Below are 20,717 nucleotides of genomic sequence, written 5' to 3'. Positions count from 1 at the left end.
TCGGCTCCCTCCCCCGCTCTTCACTTACTGGTTGCCTCCTGGGCCTCTCTAATCTAGAAAGTCAGGACTAGTCTATCTTGTGTGTGGCCTATGACATGCATGAAATAAGAGCCTGCGACAGAGGAAGGGGCTAATATGGGGCAGCGGGGATGGCTCACACTTGTAACCCCAGCATTTAGAAGGCCAAGAAAGGAAGATGTCACATTCAAAGGCAGCCAGGGCTGTTTGGCAAGATCCTGTCTCAAAACCAAACCAAACCAGGGTGGGGAGATGGTTCTGTTGGTAAAGTGCTGCTGTACAAGGTGGAGGACACACGCTTGGATCCACAGCACTCAGGTGAACAGCCAGACAGAGTGGTCCATACCTATAATCCCGTCCCTGGGGAGGTGGAGACAGACAGCAAGGTCCCTGGAGTTTCAGGGCCAGGCCAGCCAGAGCTCCAGGTTCAGGGAGAGACTCTGTCTCAAAGAACCATGGTGGAGAGTTGACAGAGAAAGACACCCAACATTGACTTCTCGTCTCTAAACCTGTGCACACACACGGACATGCACACACACAGAACTCAAAGACATCAACAATAAAAGCACATTTTACAAGTTGGCAGGATAGGAGGTAAGGCCCTCTCTGCCTTTCAGCATGCTTCCTTCCCATCCTGGGAGAGGGGTCATGTGATCATCTGCCTTCAGTCTGTGGTCTGTCTCCAAGCCCAGGAAAGTCTGGGTCAGTCCTACTCGTTTTGTGAATGACATTTGTTGGTGCTGGGATAGAGTAGGTGCTCAATAAATGCACACAGGTAATGAGTAAGTAAATGAACAGGCCAGTTAGCATCTATACTATGCCTCAGTTTCTCTCTTCATCCTATGGAGGTAACAATATTTACCTTCAGGCTACTGGGTGTGCTGAACAAATTGTGTTCATTCAACTACCTAATGTGGGGGTGTTTGACCCTCCATGGGGTCCTCTTTACCTAACTCATCAGGCTACTCTTTCCTGAGGCAAATTTAAGAGATTGGACCGGGAAATTGGAATACTCATTAGTTCTGTGTCAGACCTACTAGGTGCGGGTGTGAGTGCCCTGGACATGGGGTGAGAGTTATGGAGGTGTGAGAGAGAGTGGGGATTGATTGGCAGTTCAGGGTAAATCATCAGTCCTAGGTACAGTAAAGGCCTGGCTCTGCCACTAACCCACTGGGTTCCCGTGTCCCCGACCTTGACCTGCCTCTCCAGGCCTCATTTCCAGAGGACTGTAGCAGCCCAGCTCCACGGCTGCTGGGTGCTGTGTGATGGCAAGCATGCAGGTCCGGCCCTCCCACGTAGTCTACGCTCAAGGTTTGTTACCTGTGTGGCCCTTACGTAAGCGCCAAGCTCTGGGCTGACCTGCGTCTTTAGGACCCAGCAAAGGTTCCCTAGAGACTTTGCCCCTCAGAGCTGTTTCCATTCAGTCTCTGAGGCCGCCCGGGTCACAGGAATGCCGTGGGACAGTCGGAGTAAATGGCAAGCAAGGAACACTTGCCTTGGCTCTCCTGCTTTTTCAACTTCTCCGTCATCTTCATCGCCATCATCAAAACTAGTGCCCAGTGTAGATCATTCTGACATCAGCAGGGACCCCACCCCCACCCCAGGTGCACACATGAAGCCTCTTACGTCTGGTGGAATCACACAGTCTCATATGGAGCTCCCAACTCTGACGTAGGCAGTCAGCAGCCGGACTCCACATGGTACCGACTGGGTGTGCATGCCCACCACCAGGACCTGGGCGGACATTGCAGGTCTCAGTTTCCCTTCTGTGGCTACAGAGCTCTTGGTCTCAACCCCGGCTTCACAAAAGAATCTCCTGCCAACGTTGTCAAAGCTGCCAAGGCCCTGCTCACTGCAGAGTCTCTAGAGACCCACTGGGTGGGACCCACACCTGAGGGAGTCCCCAGGGCTGGGGGGCTCTGCCTCAGGTATCGGGGAGCTCTGCCAGTGTATGACGCTTCCCCCAGATAAGTGGGGCCCAGTGGGAAAGATACAAGGCCAACTAGAGATGAGGGCCAGGGGTCACTGGGTCAGAGGTCATCCCCTGGGGAGGGGCACCTCCTCTCCCCCCTCCACCCCCACACCTGTGTGCTATTAACAGTCCTTTACTTCCTGCTCCAGTGCCTTGGGCTCTGGCCTCACGCACTGCATGTGGACATGTGTCCCCTTGCCCTGGCTGTGAGCTGGTCAGCAGTCTAGGGGCAGTGGACCTGGCCTTTCACCTGAAACCCCTGCTGTGCTCGGCTGGGAGGGGGCACCCCAGGACACGGCAGAAATGACGCCATCAGCCACCACAGAGTCTTGTTCTCCTTTGGTGCCAGCAAGACAATGGAGCAAGGAAGGGTGTCCCCAGGCTAGGGGGTGTCATTGAGAGAGGCCAAAGCAAGAGTCCAGACTTTTCCTCCCAGCGCACAGGGCTGACTGTGTGCCCTCCCCCCTGCCCACAGGGCTGACTGTGTGCCCTCCCCCCTGCCCACAGGGCTGACTGAGTAACCTATGTCTAGAAGGAAATTCCTATGTGAAAAAAAAATCAAATGGTGAGTGTGTGTGTGTGTATGTGAGTGTGTGAGTGTGTGTGTGAGTGTGTGTGTGTGTGTGAGTGAGTGAGTGTGTGTGCATGAGACAGACAGAGCCTCCAGTCCACTCTCCTCTTTTGACTCGTTAGCACCTTCCTGCCTCAGGACCTTTGCCATCCCTCTTCACCACCCTTGGGATTTGCAGCACTTGTCCCGTGCCCACCTCCAGCACACCTCTGAGGGACGACAGATGTCCCTGCCATCGGTCAGCCGGACTCCTGAAGATGGTGTCCCATTTCCTTCCCTTCCCTTCCCTGTGACACCCACCCACGCTACACGTCCTGCCTATTTACCTTGGGCTGGAGGGCAGTGCCCTGTGAAGAAGAAGAGGGCAGTGCCCTGTGAAGAAGAAGAGGGCAGTGCCCTGTGATGAGCCTCTTTGTGTCTCATCATTCACTGCTGGGCACACAGGAGACACAGGAGATCTTGTGCTCGGCCCATTTTGTAAAATGTGTGACCTTGAATCACAGCCCTTGCTCCAGCTAGCAGTGAGGTCTGGGTTTCAAAAGAAGAGAAACACACACAGCCTGCACAACCTCAGTGTCTGTGACCACTGGTGTCGCCCAGCCGCTGTCCTCTGACATACCCTGGACAGCCAGCTCCCTGCAGTCCATCCAAACCTAGGGAAACCCGGAAACAATAACTCCACATCTTCCTTCTCAGGCCCCTCAGCCTGCAGGGCATTCTGTCACCTTTGACTTTCCGTACCCTTAGCCTTCCTGACTCCTCACTGTCCCAGGATGCCAGGTGTTGTGGAGCCATCTTTTTGTACACTGTGAATATGTGTTGCTCTCATTGGCTTAATAAAGAGCTTACTAGCCAATAGCTAGGCAAGAAGTTAAGCACGAGAGTCAGACTGGGAGTATGCTGGGAAGAAGAAGGGCAGAGTCGCTAGCCAACAGCAGAGGAAGCAGGACGTGTAGAAGATGAGGTAACAAGTCACGAACCACGTCGTAGCACATAAATTAGTAAATATGGGTTAACTTAAGTTCTAAGAGCTAGTTAGGAACAAGCCTAAGCTTTAGGTCAAGCATTTATAATTAATAATAAGCCGCCATGTTGTTTACTGGGGAGCTGGTGGTCCTGATGGAGAACCCCGCCTATAGCCAGGCTTGCTGAGCTCTGCCAGCTTTTCCTACCACAGGGCCTTTGCACTTGATGTTCCTGGTTCCTGTAGCCTTTTCCCATGGAGCTTCATAGGACTGGCCACTGTTATCCTGCGGGCATCACTGAATGTCATCAGCTCATAGTGACGTGGCCCTTGACTGTCACGTTCTCTTTCCCAGCCTGGTTTTGTTTCTTTGATAACATTCATCACTACCTGAAATCATCATTATTATTTTCTCTATCTCTTTTTCCTTCCCTCCCTCCTCTCTCTCCCCTGGCTGTCTCTTGATCTGCCTCACTGTTTTCTTCAGTGAATAGCACACCATCTTGGCAGTGAAATCTCGTTCCTGATTGGCTGCACAGGAGTTGAAAACTTCCAGTTAGTCTCCTTGGGAGTCACTAACATGTCTGCTCTTTTCTCCCAGCTACTGTGCGGGGAAATGGACTTCGAACAGTGCCCACGGAGATGCAGTTTCTCGCCAGCTCAGAAGGGTAAGCTCTGACCACATTCATGGGAAACCCCAAGCCCGATTCAAGGGGTGATTGACAAGGCCTGGGTGCCTCACCAGCTCCAAGTTCTCTCCAGCTGATCCAGGGTCCAGGTTTCTGCCCTTCACTGCTGTGTCTGAGGTAAGGCCCTGCTTTTTAAAAAGCAACCAGTAGCCAGATGTAGAAACACACACACACATACACACACACACACACACACACACACCCACACCTGTAATTGCAGGCCTTTGGAGACTGAGGAAGAATGAAGAGTTGGAGGCTAGCCTGAGCTACATAGCAAGACACTACTATCTCAAAACTTCTAATTATATCTAACTAGAAGGCAGCCATGAGGTAGGTAGGGAGATAGCTGTCAAACAGGAAGGTGAGTTTGATCTCAGAACACATGTAGAAAGAAAGAAAGAAAGAAAGAAAGAAAGAAAGAAAGAAAGAAAGAAAGAAAGAAAGAAAAGAAAAAAAGAAAGATAATGCTGGACAACACCTGAAGATGATGCTCAAGGTTGACTTCTGACCTCCACAGGCACGCATGCATATACGGGCACACATGCATGTACAGGAACAGAAAAGTGCACATCCAGGCAAGCATGCACATCCAGGCACACATGCATGCACAGGAACAGAAAAGTGCACATACAGGCACACATGGACATACAGACACACATGCATGCACAGGAACAGAAAAGTGCACATACAGGCACATGTGCATGTACAGGAACAGAAAAGTGCACATACAGGCACACATGCACGCACAGGAACAGAAAAGTGCACATACAGGCACACATGCACATACAGGCACACATGCACACACAGGAAGAAAAAAGTGCACACACAGGCACACTCATGGTCTACTCTCCTGGGTCCCTCCTTTCAAGAGGGAAGCAACAAGCCCCCCCCAGCCTTGGAGTTAGCCTCCTGCCCATTCCACGGTTGCCTCTGTGTGTCTGTGTGTTCACAACCACTGCACACATGTGGCGGTCAGAGGTCAACTTTCAGGACTCAGTTCTTTCCTTCCACCATGTGGGTTCGAGGATCAAACTCAGGTCCTCTTGCAATTGATCAATTTTACTTTTAAAATAAAATTTCAAATATATGTTTTGGAAACTGCTTGGGCAATTACCTCGCCTTCATTCTGGTGTTGGAGCCCACACCCAGGGCTTTGTGCACGTTAGGCAAGCCTGTTGAACTCTACGATTTCTTTAAGTCCTTTTTCTTTTCCTGACTTATTGACGAATAATTGACAAACGTCATGATGTTTTGAGACACGTGCATGTGGTGAACTGATTGCTTTAGTCAAGATAGTCAGCATACCCCACCCCCACCTCAGACCCTGTACATGCAATTCCTAATTCTGGCCACATATAAGCACTTTATAGCACCCCTAGACAGAAAGCAGCCCCCTGAAGGGATGGGAGGTAGCTCAGTCTTTAAAGGACTTCTCATGTAAGCCTCAGGATCCGAGTTCAAATCCTCAGAATCTAAGTAAATAAAAGCCAGGCATGGCACTGTGCACCTATCACCCCAGAACTGGGGAATGGAGACAAGATAACCCCTAAGGCTAACTGGTGAGCCAGTCCAGCCAAATCAAGGTCTCCAATTTCGAGACAAGGGGTTCTCACTGTGTAGCCCAAACTGACCTCAAACTCAGGATCCTCCAGCCTCAGCCTCCAGAGCACTAGAATCACAGGCCATTCCACCTCTGGCTTCCTCAAAGTCTCTCAAAGAAACCATTAATAACTTTGTTTCATTCTTTCCTAAAACTGTACAAGGGAAATGATACAGAAAATTCAAAGAAGAAATAAAAGCGGGGGAATGCCATAATTCCATTCCCCAGGAAGGAAATGAAAGAAGATTGTGGATGCCATTGGAGACTAGAATACTTGCACATCCATGAGACACAGTATTCCATGAACATTTGTACAACAAAAGCCCAGGCAATGATGTGAGCTGCCACTCGTGTGATTCCTGATACAGACACTTATCTTAACAGACGTCTCTCAAGTCACCCATTTAATTACATTCTTAAATTTCCATTTTGTCTGAGTTTGTGTGCATGTATGCACGAATGTGGAGGCCAGAGAACATCTTGTAGGAGTCAGTTCTCTCCTTTCACCAATCCCAGGGGCCTTTACCTCCTGAGCCATCTCACTGGCCCTGAAATGACACCTTGTAACAGCTGTATAGGTATCCGATCCAGAAAGAGACTCTGCATGTAGCCAGTTCCCCTTGGATGGATATTTAATGCTGTGGTGCACCTTGCTACCAACTAAGATGCTTATCTCGTTGTTTCCTTGGGGTAAATTCTTTGAGCAGAATATCTGAGCTGAAGGCTTTCAGGGTCCATGGCAGTTTTGACTCGAGGAAGAATCCTGAAGCAGCAAACAGGGCATCGGTTGGTTGGCTCCCTCTGGGGCCCGAGCTCCTGACTGCTCTGAGTGGACCCTCTCTGTGTACTTCCCCACAGAGGCCACCCTGAGGAGGCAGAGGCTCCACTGGAGCTGCCCGTTGACTCCAAAGAGGAAGAATACCGCAAAAACATCTGGAAGGGCTTCCTCATCTCCATCCCCTACTCGGCCAGTATCGGGGGCACTGCCACCCTCACAGGCACAGCCCCCAACCTCATCCTGCTTGGCCAGCTCAAGAGGTAAGTGTGGGGCTGAGGAGGTAGCTCAGTGGGCAAAGTGTTTGCTGTGCAGGCGTGAGGACCTGAGTTTGGATCCCCAGAACCCACTGAAAAGTGAGGTGTGGTGGTGCAAGTCTGTAACCGAGCTCTGGGGGAGGTAGAGGCAGATAGAGCCCTGGGGAGTCACTGGCCAGACAGAATAGTTGAGTCCATGAGCTCCAGGTTCATCGAGAGATCCTACCTTAAAAAGTAAGGAGGAAAGTGATTGAGGAGGACACTCAGCATTGACATCAGGCCTCTACATGCGCACGCAGGCACACACACAAACACACACACACACACACACACACACACACACACACACACACACACACACAGAAAGAGGGGGAGGGAGGGAGAGAGAGAAAGAGAGTGAGAGCACTGTCCTCTGTGGGCTAAGGGTTTGTCCCTCTCTCCCTCCCCTTACTTACTTATTTCCAAGCCAAGGATGGTGATCAAGTCCCCTTGGCCCAGCTCTGGGGACACAGAAACACCTAGTATCATCAAATCTCCATCTTTGGGGAGCCTCCATTCTGGAAAAAAAGACAGGCAATGGGCAAAAAGCAAAAGAATGCTGGATGGCATGGCTTGTCTTCTATCCTAATACTCAGGACTTAGAGACAGGAGGGTCAGAGGTTAAAGGTCACCCTCATAGGGTTTGAGGTCAGCCTGGGCTACTTGGGACCCTGTCTCAAAACCACAAAACAAAACAAAAAGCAAATTATTGTATGCACACATGCCGTGGAAATCAAATGAAGCAGTCGGGAGTACGGAAGTGACAAGACCGGGGCCCTGTGGTGACAGGCCAGGCAGGGACATCTGGAAAGAGCCCGGGAGTGTGAGCTCTGGAGGCTGAGAAAGCATCGCAGAAGTCACAGAGGCTCTGAGGCGTGACTGGTCCTGGCAGTCTCAGGGAACAGTAAGACCAGGGAGAGTGGGTGGGGACGCCCCTGTAGGCTGAGGCCGGAGGATCGCTGTAGCTCTCAGGTTAGACACCAGCAAGACATTGTCTCAAAACAAACAAGCAAACGGTATTTTTAAAGAAGAGGAGGGGAGTGGTTCACAAGCAGAGCACGTGGACCCCAGCGTTCAGCTTCCCGAGAAGTAAGACAGGGAGACCCTGAGAGACCAGGCCGGGAGTGACAGGACGTAAAACTCAGATCCTGGAGCTGGAGAGATGGCTCAGCGGTTAAGAGCACTGGCTGTTCTTCCAGAAGTCCTGAGTTCAATTCCCAGCACCCACATGGTGGCTCACAACCATCCGTAATGAGATCTGGTGCCCTCTTCTGGCATGTAGGCAGAACACTGTATACGTAATAAATAAATAAATCTTAAAAAAAAATAAATAAAAATAAAAAACCCCAGATCCTAGCCGGAGGCCTTGGACCAAGGCAAGAATGAGCCAAGAGAGGCTTCCAGCTCTGAGCCAGCTCTGGAAGGGGAGTCCTTCTGCCAGGCAGACAGGGTCTCTAGACGCTGACTGGTGGCTGTTCCCAGACCTGAGAACGGGAGAGAAGGGCTTCCCAGTGCTTGGCTTCCCTCTGATAGCCCAGGCTGTGATCTGCAAATCTTATTTCAAGATTCTCTCTGCTGGGCGGTGTTGGCACACACCTTTAATCCCAGCACGCGGGAGGCAGAGCCAGGCAGATCTCTGTGAGTTCGAGGCCAGTCTGCTCTACAGAGTGAGATCCAGGACAGGCACCGAGACAGAGAAACCCTGTCTCGAAAAACTAAACCAAAAAAAAAAAAAAAAGATTCTCTCTGATTTTCAGATCCCAGGATTCTGAACACTTACCTTGACCCACTGACTTTTTGCACAAACTGTAGACATCTGTCCATCTCTCTGATTGGCACTATGCCTGGCTGTGCCTCGTGCTTTCTGTCAGCAACCACGCAGCCTGAAGCTAAGATGGTCCTGCTTCAGGTCTGGGGTGATCTGGACTTAGTCTTTTGGTTCTTGCTTTCCCATTGGGTGTTTGGTCCTGGGTCCATGGGCCCCTCCTTAGAGACAGACATGGAGCCATGGGCTCTGAGCTGGCATCAGCGCCTGCATTGGGCAGCAAGGAATAAGAAGTGGGTGGATGATATCTAGGGCTTTCAGCTGTGACTCAGGAGCAGGCCTGGGCTCCAGCCTGACGACAGAAAGCAGGGAGGAAGCACTGGGGCTTCCTCACGTTGACTGACCACCAGTCACGCTGATCTCAGCAAAACGCGTGGACCTGCGGGAGGGAGGAAGGACATGGAGGGTTCTGTAAAAGGTCGCTGGGGTTGGCCCAGCATGAGGACCCGAGTAAGACCCTCAGCACTGGGTAAAAATCCAGATGTGGTGCCCACCTGTCATCCCGGCACCGGGAGGCAGAGCCCGGGACTCCCTCAGGCTCACTGAGCCCACACAGGAACCTGGGAGACTGGAATGGCAATGGTAAGATAGCTGCTCTTTGCACAAACACATTGTACTGGTTTATTCTGGCGACAAAATGAAACCCACGCACTGTAAACTCTTAGAAAACACAAAAAAAAATTAAAATTTGAAATACCTTCAATCCCACTGACAGAAGGCTTCCTTCCAGTCTTTTCTATGAGTGTATCCATATCATACGTTCTATTTAATACTATTTCTTTCATGCTGTTTGTGCACTTTTATAGCCTGATTTTATCATAAAATGTTACAGAAAATATACATTCTAAAGGCTAGAAAGGATCCTGTCTTGGGTATTATACTTAATCAATTATGGATATTTTGATTACTTTCCTTGTAGTATTATTTTGATATTAGGAATTTATGCAACTTACCCCATATCCACTAATATGTTAATTTATTTTTAACTATTATGCTCTTTCCTCGGCCTGATTACAAGACATATATTTTTATTATAGAAAATCAGATAAAGAAAACCAAGGGTGAAGTCCTCCCAGGATCTCATTCTTCAGTTTATTGATATTTTTGTTTATTTGTCAGACAATAACTTTTCATGTTTTGTTCTGTCTTCTTTATTTATTTATAACATGCTGCTGGTAGTTATGTGTCCATATTCTTTTATCCAAAGCATTTTAAAACATTTTTTTCTTTCCAATATAATACCATATTTTTTGTTTGTTTGTTTTTTCATTTTTATTTGTGACAGGGTCTCACTGTGTAGCTCTGGCTGGCCAGGAGCTCACTATATAGACCATGTTGGCCTTGAACTCATAGATCTCCACCTGCCTCTGCCACCCAGGCCTGCCCAAGATCTGGTGTGTTTGTTGTCAGAGTCACCAGAAACATTTGAAAGAGATGCCGGCACTTAACCACTGCATAAAAACAAGTGATGCTCAGATTTGGACTGGGCTTTGCTGTCCCATGAATGGTGACCAATGGACCTTGAATTTGTCATGGTGCCACCTGCCTACTTCCCTGTCTGGCCCCCAGGGATGCACAAGGCACTGTGGTTCCACTGAGTCAGAACCCAGCCCCCCACAGAAGGAAAGGTGCCTTCTGTCAAGGGGGAGGAGTCTTCTCTTCCTGTACTTCCCTTAGCTCTGTCCTGACCCCTGGAGGTCACCTGCCGGCCCCATGGTCCTGTCTGATGGCCTCCCTTACTTTCTTTTGTTCTCCAGTTTCTTTCCACAGTGCGATGTGGTGAATTTCGGCTCCTGGTTCATCTTCGCCTTCCCTCTCATGCTGCTGTTCCTACTGGCCGGCTGGCTCTGGATCTCCTTCCTCTATGGCGGCATAAGCTGGAGGTATGTGGGACCTTCCTCTAGAGGGAGGATGGGAAAGCCCTTGCTTCCCTGATGGGCCCCACCTGTTGCCCTTTGAACAAAGAGAAGGTGACTCTGGTTTCCAGGATGGCTTGGACCAGTGATGGTGTCCAACCAAGTTGTAACCCTGTGCTCTGCTCTCATGTTTATCTTTATGGTTTCTTTCTGCTTACGATGATGGCGGTGTGTGTATGTCTGTGTGTGTGTCTGCATGTGTTTGGGGGTACATGCATTTTCAAACATATGTTAAGGCCTGAAGATCTCAGGTGTCATTCTTCAGGAGCCATTGATCCTTCTTTTTTTTTTCTTTTTCTCTCTTTTTTTTAGTTTTTAGTTTTTTGAAACAGGATTTCTCTGTGTAACAGTTCTGGCTGTCCTAGAATATTCTCTGTAGACCAGGTTGGCCTTGAACTCATTGAGATCTGACTGCCTTTGCCTCCAAGTACTGGGATTAAAGGCGTGGGCCACCTTTATCTCACCCCGCCCCCATGTCTGTTTTTCTTTTTTTTTTTCTAGGATCTCTTACTGGGCTGGAACTTACTAAATAACCTAGACTGGCTGGCCAGCAGAACCCAGGGGTTAGTCTGTCTCCACATCCTTAGTGCTGGGCTTGAAAGCATGCAGCACCATGTCCAGTTTTTTTTTTTTTTTTACATGGATCTGGGGATCAAACTCAGGTCCTTGTGCTGACAGGGCAAAGACTTTACCAGCTGACCATCACCCCAGCCTCTCGACAGTGATTCTTATCTTCCATTTATGAATATGAAGTTTGAGATTTAAATTTCATTTTTGTCTGTTTATTTTGTGTGTGCTTCCTGAAATCAGACCCAGGGCCTTGTGCATACCAGGCAAACCCTCTGTCATTGAGCTATCTGCCACCACTTTGTCTTTTTAAGACACAGTCTCACTATGTAGCCCTCCTCCTGCCCCCACTTGCTCAGGGCTGGAATTACAGTGTGTGGTACCCCAAGTGGCTGGAAATCCAGTTCTTTAATCAAAGTGGTGAGTCTATTTAGAGGTCAAGACTGGAAATGTGAGCCAGGTACTGTGCGGATATAGGTTGGCATTAGGGCATAATTACGTCACAGGACCTGAGCTGGAGGCAGCGGCATGGTGGTACGGTTGTTCATTCTCTAACCAGAGCCCTCCCCTCATCTCCAGGCTGGACTGGATCCTCTGCACAGTGGGACCAATGGGATCCACTTTGGAGTTGAGGTGTAAACACTCTGAACAGAGAGAGGTGCCCATGGGATGCTCCTGGCCTCAGGCACGTTCCAGGAACACACAGCCAGACTTAGCCATGTGGCCAGGATCCCAGTCTCACTCTGTGCAGTTCTGAACTCTGCTACCTTCCCAGCTCCTAATTCTGTGTCTTGTAGACCTGTAGAGAAAATCAGCTACAGTTGAGAGAAACTCTCAGTGAGGGGCATGGGCAAGAAGCCAAGAATGAGGCTGAGCCGGGATCCTTCATCTCCTCCGTTGTGTGACTAGCACCTGAGAGGTTTAGGGGTTGGGGGGCCACAGAACAGGCTGTGAGGGAGGAAGTGTATGTAGAGGGCGGCAGTGAGATAGGTATGTGAGAGGCGACAGGACATTTCCAGTCAGTCCCGTGACTCGATCTTCACTTAGCAAATAGCCTCTGAGCCTTGTGTGCCCAGCATGGGTGCCGAGGACACAAGGCAGCAGCTGACCCTGACCATGGGGAGCTTGCAGTCTGGATTAGGGAGGCTCAGTGAGCAGCACAGCACAGTGGAACTTCCAGAAGGGCAGAGTGAGGGTCAGTGCTGGACTGGAGTCTCCGACCTAACCTGGAGGCCAGGAGCTCTTCCCCAGGGAAGTGAGAGTTGAACTGGGATGTGAAGAGTGAGCAGAATTAACCTGAGGAAGGAAGGAAGGGAGCGATCGGCCCAGGAAGAAGGGCCTTGCAGGGGGCTAGAAGAGCAAGAGCGCAGGACCCAGGGCAGGGGTGGCGAGGGGTGATCTGACGCTGCTGGAAGGCCAAGCAACTGGACTCCGGAAACAAGAGAGGGAGATCTGCGGGGAAACAAGGGTGGAAAACCAGTCACAGTGGGACATTTGGAAACATTTTGGTTCTCAGCTGAAGAAGGGCTGCTGGCATCTCCTGGGAAGAGCCAGGAGTACCGCTCAACATTCTGACATGTGCAGACACCCCCAGAACAGAGAAGCCCTGAGTTAGATTGCTGACGGCCTTGTGGGGGTCTGGTCCTCACACAAGATAGCCATTGTGGGTTGCTTTTGTTTGTTTGTTTGGCGGTTTCTTGTTTTGAGACAGATGTTCACTATTCAGCCTGCCTGGCCTGGAGCTCACTGTGTGGACCAGGCTGACTTAGAACTCAGAGATCTGCCTGTCTCTGCCTCCTGAGTGCCAGGATTAAAGATGTGCACCACCATGCCCGGAATGATTAGGGTTGGTTTTTGTTGTTGTTTTTCCTTTTGTTTTGTTGAGACAGGGTTTCTCTGTGTAACAGCCCTAGATTTTTGTCCTAGAACTCATTATGTAGACCAGGCTGGCCTCAAACTCACAGAGATCCACCTGCCTCTGCCTCCTGAGTGCTGGGATTAAGGATATGAGCCACCATGCCTGGCTGGGTTGGGGTTTTTTTGTTTTTGTTTTTTTAAATATGTGTGTTCCAGTTGAATAGAAAACACACACACATAACTCAAAAATCAACACAAAGTGGCGAGTGGTGGTTATTTATCTCTTCAGTCCATTTCCTGGGTGATTCCAGGTTCTGTCAGATTAACAATGAACATCGGCAATCACAACCACGCCCTTTGTCAATTTGACCCCAAACACCTTGACTTTAACCCATAATCTTCTACCTTTTGCCCCCATGGGATTATGATCCTGTAATAACACAAAATACATCCAGACAACTTTCAAATTCCCATAATCATTACCAGTCCTAACTCCTGGAAACTCCAAAGCGGCGAGTTTACATATATGCATCCTGTAACACCACATATAATCTACGGAGTTCAAAGTAGATATCAGAGCAAAGCCAAGAACAACCAAACCTAAGCCAAACTAAAACCCAACAGGGCAAATGCCAAACCCTGAAGCTCCATGCCTGGCACCTGGGGCTCATGTTACATTATCCTAGGCTCCAAATGGCTGGGACAGCCCCACTCCTCCAGCCCTGCCCCCTGTGGCACACATAGCTCCTCTCTTAGGAAAGCTCTACCCCACGGCAGATGCCCTATGGTCCTGTCTTCTCCAACATCCCTAAATCTCCACCACAACTTAGGCCTCACCTTCAAGCTTTGCACAGTGGCCTCTCAGGGCCTCTTTCCAGGAATGCCAACCCTGCCATATATTACCAGGCCTCAGCTCCTCCAACACACACACACACACACACACACACACACACACACACACACACACCCGTTGTGCATCCCTCATGTCTGGCAAACCAGTTCCACATAGATGCTGCTGCCAAGTTCTGCTGCCAGCTGGAGATGTAGCTGTCCCCTTGGACTCCAGTTGTGTCCATCCCTGTATGCTGACCCTCTGAGGGAGTTGTCTTTAAACCTCAGGCTTTATTCTACAATGCTGATCTCCTTACCAATTAGAGCTGCTTCCTCAGGGCTCACCTGAACACGCTCCTGCCCTGAAATCCTCTGCTGAACACATTAGTCCGTGATCTCTCAATCCGACTTCTCTTGGCTGGAATATCATACATACAGCCCCTATTCCAGGTGCAGATGGAGCCCTTATTCCCCACCTGAACCCATCTACGTTTCTGTTAGCATTCTTGTCTTCCAAGCTCTCACCAGAATGGCTCATTAAACTCGTCTTCCAGTGTTTGAAGGCCTTTCTAGCCTAAAGCTCCAAAACTCGTCCACATTCTTCCCATAAACCAGTTCCAAAGGCCAAAGAGCCACATGGTCAGGTTTGTCACAGCAAAGGCCCCACATCTCAGTGCCAGTTTCCTCTGAATGCTCTAATGAAAGCAACTTAAGGGAGAAAGAGTTTATTTTGGCTCACGGTTCAAAGGACACAGTCCACCATAGCAGGCCGGTCAAGACAGGGAACACTCAAAGCAGCAGCCACATCACATCCACGGTCAGTGAGCAGACAGTGATGACCAGATGCCAACAGCTCACTTTCAGTCTTATGCAGTCCAGGATTCCCTGCCCAGGGAATCGGCCTACCTACAATTAAGATGTGTCTTCCCACCTTAGTCAAGGCAGTGTCTCACAGGCGTGGCCAGAGGTGATCCTAAATCCTGTCAGGCTGACAACAGGAACCGTCATGTAGGGTGAACCTAGACAAAACAAACAAACAGAAAACAAGTAAATTCTTTGTGGCACAAGTATCACCTAATTCCAGAACTGACACATTCTGGACTCAGTCCACTGGCCTACACATCCAGCATGGTGACTGAATAGCCGTCTTCTCCATGCCAGTCTGAGATGCCGTCCTCACCGTGGCTGAATTCTCGCTTGTGATGGAGTCTATTTCTGCTTTGTTCTATTGACTTCTTGTCCATCGTGTGTGTTTGACTCGTGAAAGGATTTAAAACCCAAGAACATAGCCAACCCCACTTCACATTTTTAAAAGGCCAGGTGGACATGAAAACGTAAGTTTCAGGAAGGAAAGACAGAGGCCGGGAGGCCAAGCATCAGGCTGTCACAGTCTTCAGAAGGGGATGCTGCAGCTAGGCCTGCAGTAGGCCAGGGAGGTAGTTAAGAAGTTAAACCTTTGATCACCAAGATGGTTCAGCAAGTAAAGGCTGACAGCCTGAGTTCAATACCCAGAACCCATGTGAGTTCAATACCCAGAACCCATGTGAGTTCAATACCCAGAGGCCACGTGAGTTCAATACCCAGAGGCCACGTGAGTTCAATACCCAGAACCCACGTGAGTTCAATACCCAGAACCCACATGAGTTCAATACCCAGAACCCACGTGAGTTCAATACCCAGAGGCCACATGGTAGGAAGACCAACTCCTACGAGTGGTCCTCTGACCCCCACATGTGCGCCAGGACACTTGCAGGCTCCCACATACACATAAATAAACAAAAACAGTAATTTAAAGTGTAAAGTGACCCCCTCGGCTGCCACCCCTCTAACCTTACCCCTCTCTGCCCAGGGGCTGGAGGAAGAAGAAGTCTGAGATAAGAGCCGATGCGGAGGACAACGCTCGAGCTGTGATTCGAGAAGAGTTCCAGAACCTGGGGCCCATCAAGTACGAGGGAGTGTTGGGTGTGAGTGAGCTGGTCCTTGAGTTTTCAGGGGAGTTACCTCAAGCTTGGCCCTGGCTGTGCCTCAGGGCCAGTGGCAGAGGGTGGCGGTGACAGGGCAGGAGATGGCTCCTGCCTTGCCCTGGTGTTGGGGCAGAGACGCCTTAGGGACCACTGAGTTCAGGGTGGACTTGGCTGGGCATTTCCCCTGTCCTACCTCAGATACCTTTTCCTTCCAGTACACAGGCTACCTCCCAAAACTGTCTGCCTGTCTAATGCATGTTTCCCATGTGATAAAAACATGCAGGTTTCAGTGAGCTCAAATTCAAGGAGTGGTTTGGCCATTACTTCCTAAGTGCCTTGAGACTCCATTCTTCATTCTGAACTAAGTACACTGCTAGCTGCTGCTTCTAGACTCGGGGAGTCTGTCTTTCCACCTCTGTGTACCCCTTTCCATGTCTGGCCATGCCTCTCTCTGTGTATACTCCTGGAGTATCTGTCACTTTCTCTGTATGTCTGTCAGTCTGTTTCTATGGCTGTTTCTCTGTGGCTCTCCCATTGTTTTTATTTTTAGACAGGATCTCTCTTTTATGTAGTGCTGTGGGATGGTCCTTCTGTATGCTGTGAATGTGTGTTGCTATCATCGGTTGATAATAAAGCTGTTTTGGCCTATGGCAAGGCAGGATAAGGTTAGGTGGAAGAATCAAACTGAGAACTGGGAGGAAGAGGGGGAGAGTCAAGACAGACTCAAGTCAACTACCCAAGGAACAAGATGCCAGAGGATTGATAAGCATGGGTCATGTGGTATCGAGGACTATGGGGGTCCAGCCCCTCCATAGTCCTCTCCCAGGGTCTGGGAAGAATCTACAACCATCTAATAATTCATCTTTGAAGAAAAGAAATGAATCTATGTACATGAAAGTCCTTAGTCCATTCACTTTATTATTCTGTGTCAGTTCTCTCTCTACAAGCTTCTATTCTGCTCTCATGTTTAGCTCCTTTCTTGCCTGATTTCTCTCTACATTTATCTGTTGTCCCCTCCAGGTTCTATCTTAATTCCTTCATCTTAGTTCTGTCCCTTCTAGGTTCTCATCCATCTAGTTCTTTTCCATATCAGCCCCTCTCCCATCTTGTTCTTCCTCATCTTGTTCTTCCCCATCTGGCTCTTCCTCATCTTCCATCTCGTTCCTCTAGTACTCTCTTCTAGCCCTTCAGTCTAGTTCTTCCCCATCTCAGTTTGTTCCTCAAGTTCTTACCCATCTAGTTCTTCCATTCTCTTTTTTCTTCTCCATCCCCTCATGCCCTGGAAGTCCCGGTATATATACACTTATAAGCCGTAATCTCTTGGCAATGCAAAGTCAGGCTTCCAGGGTCAAATGGAGGGGTGATAAGAATCACATAGAGGGGCAATAACCATTAATTATCATTTGCAACCTCAAAGGGAAGTGACTAATGGGGAAATGAATTAACTAAAGGCTAAATTCAGGTAAGAAGAGGGTTCTTATGTGCTCCACTATAGTCTTAAACGTGATTGGTAGAAAATGTTAAGACTCTATAAGTTGCCAGGTCAATGGGAGAAAATAAAACTGCCTTCTTTTTTCCTGTGGCTCCTATCTGTCCAAGCTATCTGCCATTTTTCTGCAAGGTAGGGGAAAGTGCGCTTGGTCGCTAAGCAACCTGTGTACAGCTAGATGCCTCTGGTGATAGTTAAAGGGAGATCTGGAACTAGAGGTAAGGTTTGGGAAAGGAGGAAGTTAAGCTTAATTGGCACATCCACCAGGCCTTCTCAAACAGGTAGCCTGGATGCTTAAGTCTGTTCTTAGAGAATACAGAGGTATCTCTGATAAGGTACTTTCCTCCATCTGGGGATGGACCTGGCCGGATGCTGCTAATGATGATAATTACAGGGAGGCTTGAACTGGGGTTCTGGCTGAGCATAGCTGTCAGTGCAGAAGGTTATCCAAATATTCCTAGAAGTGGTTAGGTAAGGAGTTAGAGGTCTATAAAGTTAGTAAGGCTGTAAGAAAGGAGGGTCCAAGCTAAATTGTGTAAAGCTATTACTTAACGTCCACCTGACCTAGGCGGTGTCTCCTTGTGGAATTTACCTTAAATCAGGAGACTTGCATGTGGACTGTTTTTACTGATAATTCTTGAAAGTGGCTAAGGGAGAAATCTGATTCTAGAGGTAGTCTTTCCTGAGGCTGTTCTCCAAATACCTGGAATGTATGTCCAGAGAGTGGTCAGTCCACACTGTTAGCTTTCTTTGGGAAAAAAACAATTGGGAAAACCATGAAGGCACACATGATTTTTATAACAGAATACAGCTGATATATAACAAGCCAAGTAATCCAAAAACTCCTTGGAATTTGGCTTCCTCTGGAGGAATTTCTTGATCCCTCCAGGTAGTGACTTTGCCAATACCAGCTGAGTTCTTATGATATATTCCTGAGGCCCGCAGCAATGTGCCAATAAATAAATTAATTAAAATGGGTTAATTTAAATGTAAGAGCTAGTTAGTAACAAGCTTGAACCATTGGCCAAGCATTTATAATATTAATATAGTTATTAATATAAGTTTCTGTATGTTTATTTAGGACCAGGCGTCAGAACAGAGAGGCTTCACCTCCATTTACAATGTAGTTCTGTTTATCCTGGAACTCTCTATGTAGATCAGACTGGTCTTGAACTCAAAGAGATCTGTCTGCCTCTGCCTCCTGAGTGCAAGGATTAAAAGTGTATTCCATCACTCCCGGCTTGTCCCCCTTTCCTGCTTTTCTTTCTTTGGCTCTCTGTCTGTCTGTCTGGATTTTCTGTAGGACCTTGGCCAATTCTCCTTAACAATGATAGAAGCCTTTGGAAACCCTGGGCAGATGGGAATCCCTTCCACACTGGGGCACACTCTCTCACTCTGGGCTTCGAGTGAATGCCCCCCCCAGCTCCTGTCCAAGCCCAGGATGGTGAGCATGCTTACATCTCTGCACCGCAGGTTTGCCGAGCAGGCTGTCTTCGTCTTGTTCTGCACATTTGCCGTTCTTCTCTTCTCCCGGGACCCGAAGTTCATCCCTGGCTGGGCCAGCCTCTTCGCCCCCGGGTGAGATTCTGCCGACCATCAAGGCAGGGCTTGGTGGGAGGATTCTGGAGTGGGCCATGTGGAACAGGGGGGGCAGAAGTACCTCCCAAAAGAGATTAGGAGGATAACTCTTGGTACCTCAGGTGACAAGCACTCAGACAAAACTGGGTTAGAATCCTAGCTCAGCCTTTATGAGCGATGTGACTCAGTGCGCCATTGGTTCCATCAGCCACTCCCTTATGGAGAATATGTCACATGCTAAGCATGGGGCAGGTGCCATGGGCATAGACAAGAGCAGATTCTAGACAATCAAGTGATTGCAGCTTGGACTGGGTGTGTTGAAAAGGGGAGTGGGCTATACTATAAAACAATGGAGTGGGGCATTGTTATCCTCATAAAACACTGAGTAGTTCTGGAAAGAACTCAAGGCTGGGAAAGGGATGTCCTCTGAAGCTGGAGCCCGAAAGACTCAACTGTTTGAGCTGCTGGGAAGGAAGGACAGACACTGTGGTGGGAAGGGTGGATAAGCACCTGTCTCCAAGGCCCTTCTCAGGTGTGCAAAGCATAGGCCTTTCCCTGAGAGTAGTGGGCAGTTATTGGAGGGTGGATAAGCAAGTCTGATTCTTTCTTGAGGATAAATGTCTAGAGGTAGAAAGCTGGGTAGAGGAGTGGTCATATGTAAGAATGTGAAGCAGGCTACCAGCCACCCTCCCCAGGATTAACCCACAGATGATCTCACCACTTCTATGTCCCCGTCGCCCTCACCAGGCTTGTCCCCGTGAAGGTGGCAGAGAAGTGACGCCATGAAGGATGTGCGGTTGGCCCCGCCCCCCCCCCATCTTCTTGGCAATTTCAAATACTCTTGTTTGGTGTGAGCCGTAAGAGTTAGCAATGGGTGCTGGGCTTCTTTGAACTAAGAGCTGGGAAAATCAGGATTTAAGGCTCATTCCCTCCACAGGCCATGGTCTGCTTAAACAGCTCATTTTTGTTTCCGGAAACCCCCAAAGTCTGCCCTGAAGTCTTCATGTTTACCAAGCCCCTACAAAGACATAGCATGAGTCCGTAAAAATGTGGAAGCTGGGTTTGGAGGAGCCGTGAGGCTGGTGGGCCCGGGCTTGGCTGGTGTGGATAGCTGTCTCTCCAGTGGTGAGCTGCCTGTGCCAGGAGGAACCCAAGCAAAAGCTGGACACACACATACAGGGTTCTCCTTAGGGTCCAAGTTTAGGTGATTGTATGTGCTCTATGGAAAGTCCCTCTTCTAGGTCCTTAGATCAGGAGGGCAAGCTTTTGTTTGACAGGAGCAAAATGCTCTAGGGTATCCCGGGTAATCGCTTGGTGGTGTTGGGTTTTTAACATTTTTTTTTATTTCTTTACTCTTTAGCTCTTTTTGGGGAGGCACCACCCAACTCCCAAATAATCACACATGGAGACTTTTTCTTACATATAAATGCCCAGCCTTAGCTTGGCTTGTTTCTTTCCAGTTTTTCTTAAATTATCCTGTCTATCTTTTGTCTCTGGGCTTTTCCTATTCTTTCTTTCTGACTCCGTTGTGTAGCTGGGTCGCTGGCCCTTGGAGTCCTTCTCACCTTCTCCTTTTGCTCCCTGATCTCCTCCTCGCAGATTTTTCCTCCTATTTATTCTCTCTGCCTTACAGTCCCGCCTATCCTTTCTCCTGCCTTGCTATTGGCTGTTTACTCTTTATTAGATCATCAGGTGTTTTAGACAGGCAAAGTAACACAGCTTCACAGAGTTAAACAAACACAACATAAAAGAATGTAACACATCTTTGCATCATTATGCAAATGTTCCACAGCATGAACAAATGT

General features: G+C 48.9%; 1 protein-coding gene across 1 annotated transcript in view; it reads left to right on the top strand.

Moving 5' to 3' along the window:
* Slc13a3 (solute carrier family 13 member 3) overlaps nt 1-20,717 on the top strand; it is a 69,676-nt gene that overhangs the window by 30,500 nt on the left and 18,459 nt on the right. The window contains exons 4-8 of the mRNA XM_028868499.2: nt 4,127-4,193; nt 6,673-6,852; nt 10,468-10,593; nt 15,731-15,826; nt 18,808-18,912. Coding sequence (XP_028724332.1) covers nt 4,127-4,193; nt 6,673-6,852; nt 10,468-10,593; nt 15,731-15,826; nt 18,808-18,912 — 574 coding nt within the window. The remainder of the gene's footprint in view (nt 1-4,126; nt 4,194-6,672; nt 6,853-10,467; nt 10,594-15,730; nt 15,827-18,807; nt 18,913-20,717) is intronic.

Source organism: Peromyscus leucopus, chromosome 4 (assembly GCF_004664715.2).
Source record: "Peromyscus leucopus breed LL Stock chromosome 4, UCI_PerLeu_2.1, whole genome shotgun sequence".
Taxonomy (NCBI): Eukaryota; Metazoa; Chordata; class Mammalia; order Rodentia; family Cricetidae; genus Peromyscus; species Peromyscus leucopus.
Note: the sequence above shows the minus strand (reverse complement) of the source record. Positions and strands in the feature narration are given on the sequence as shown.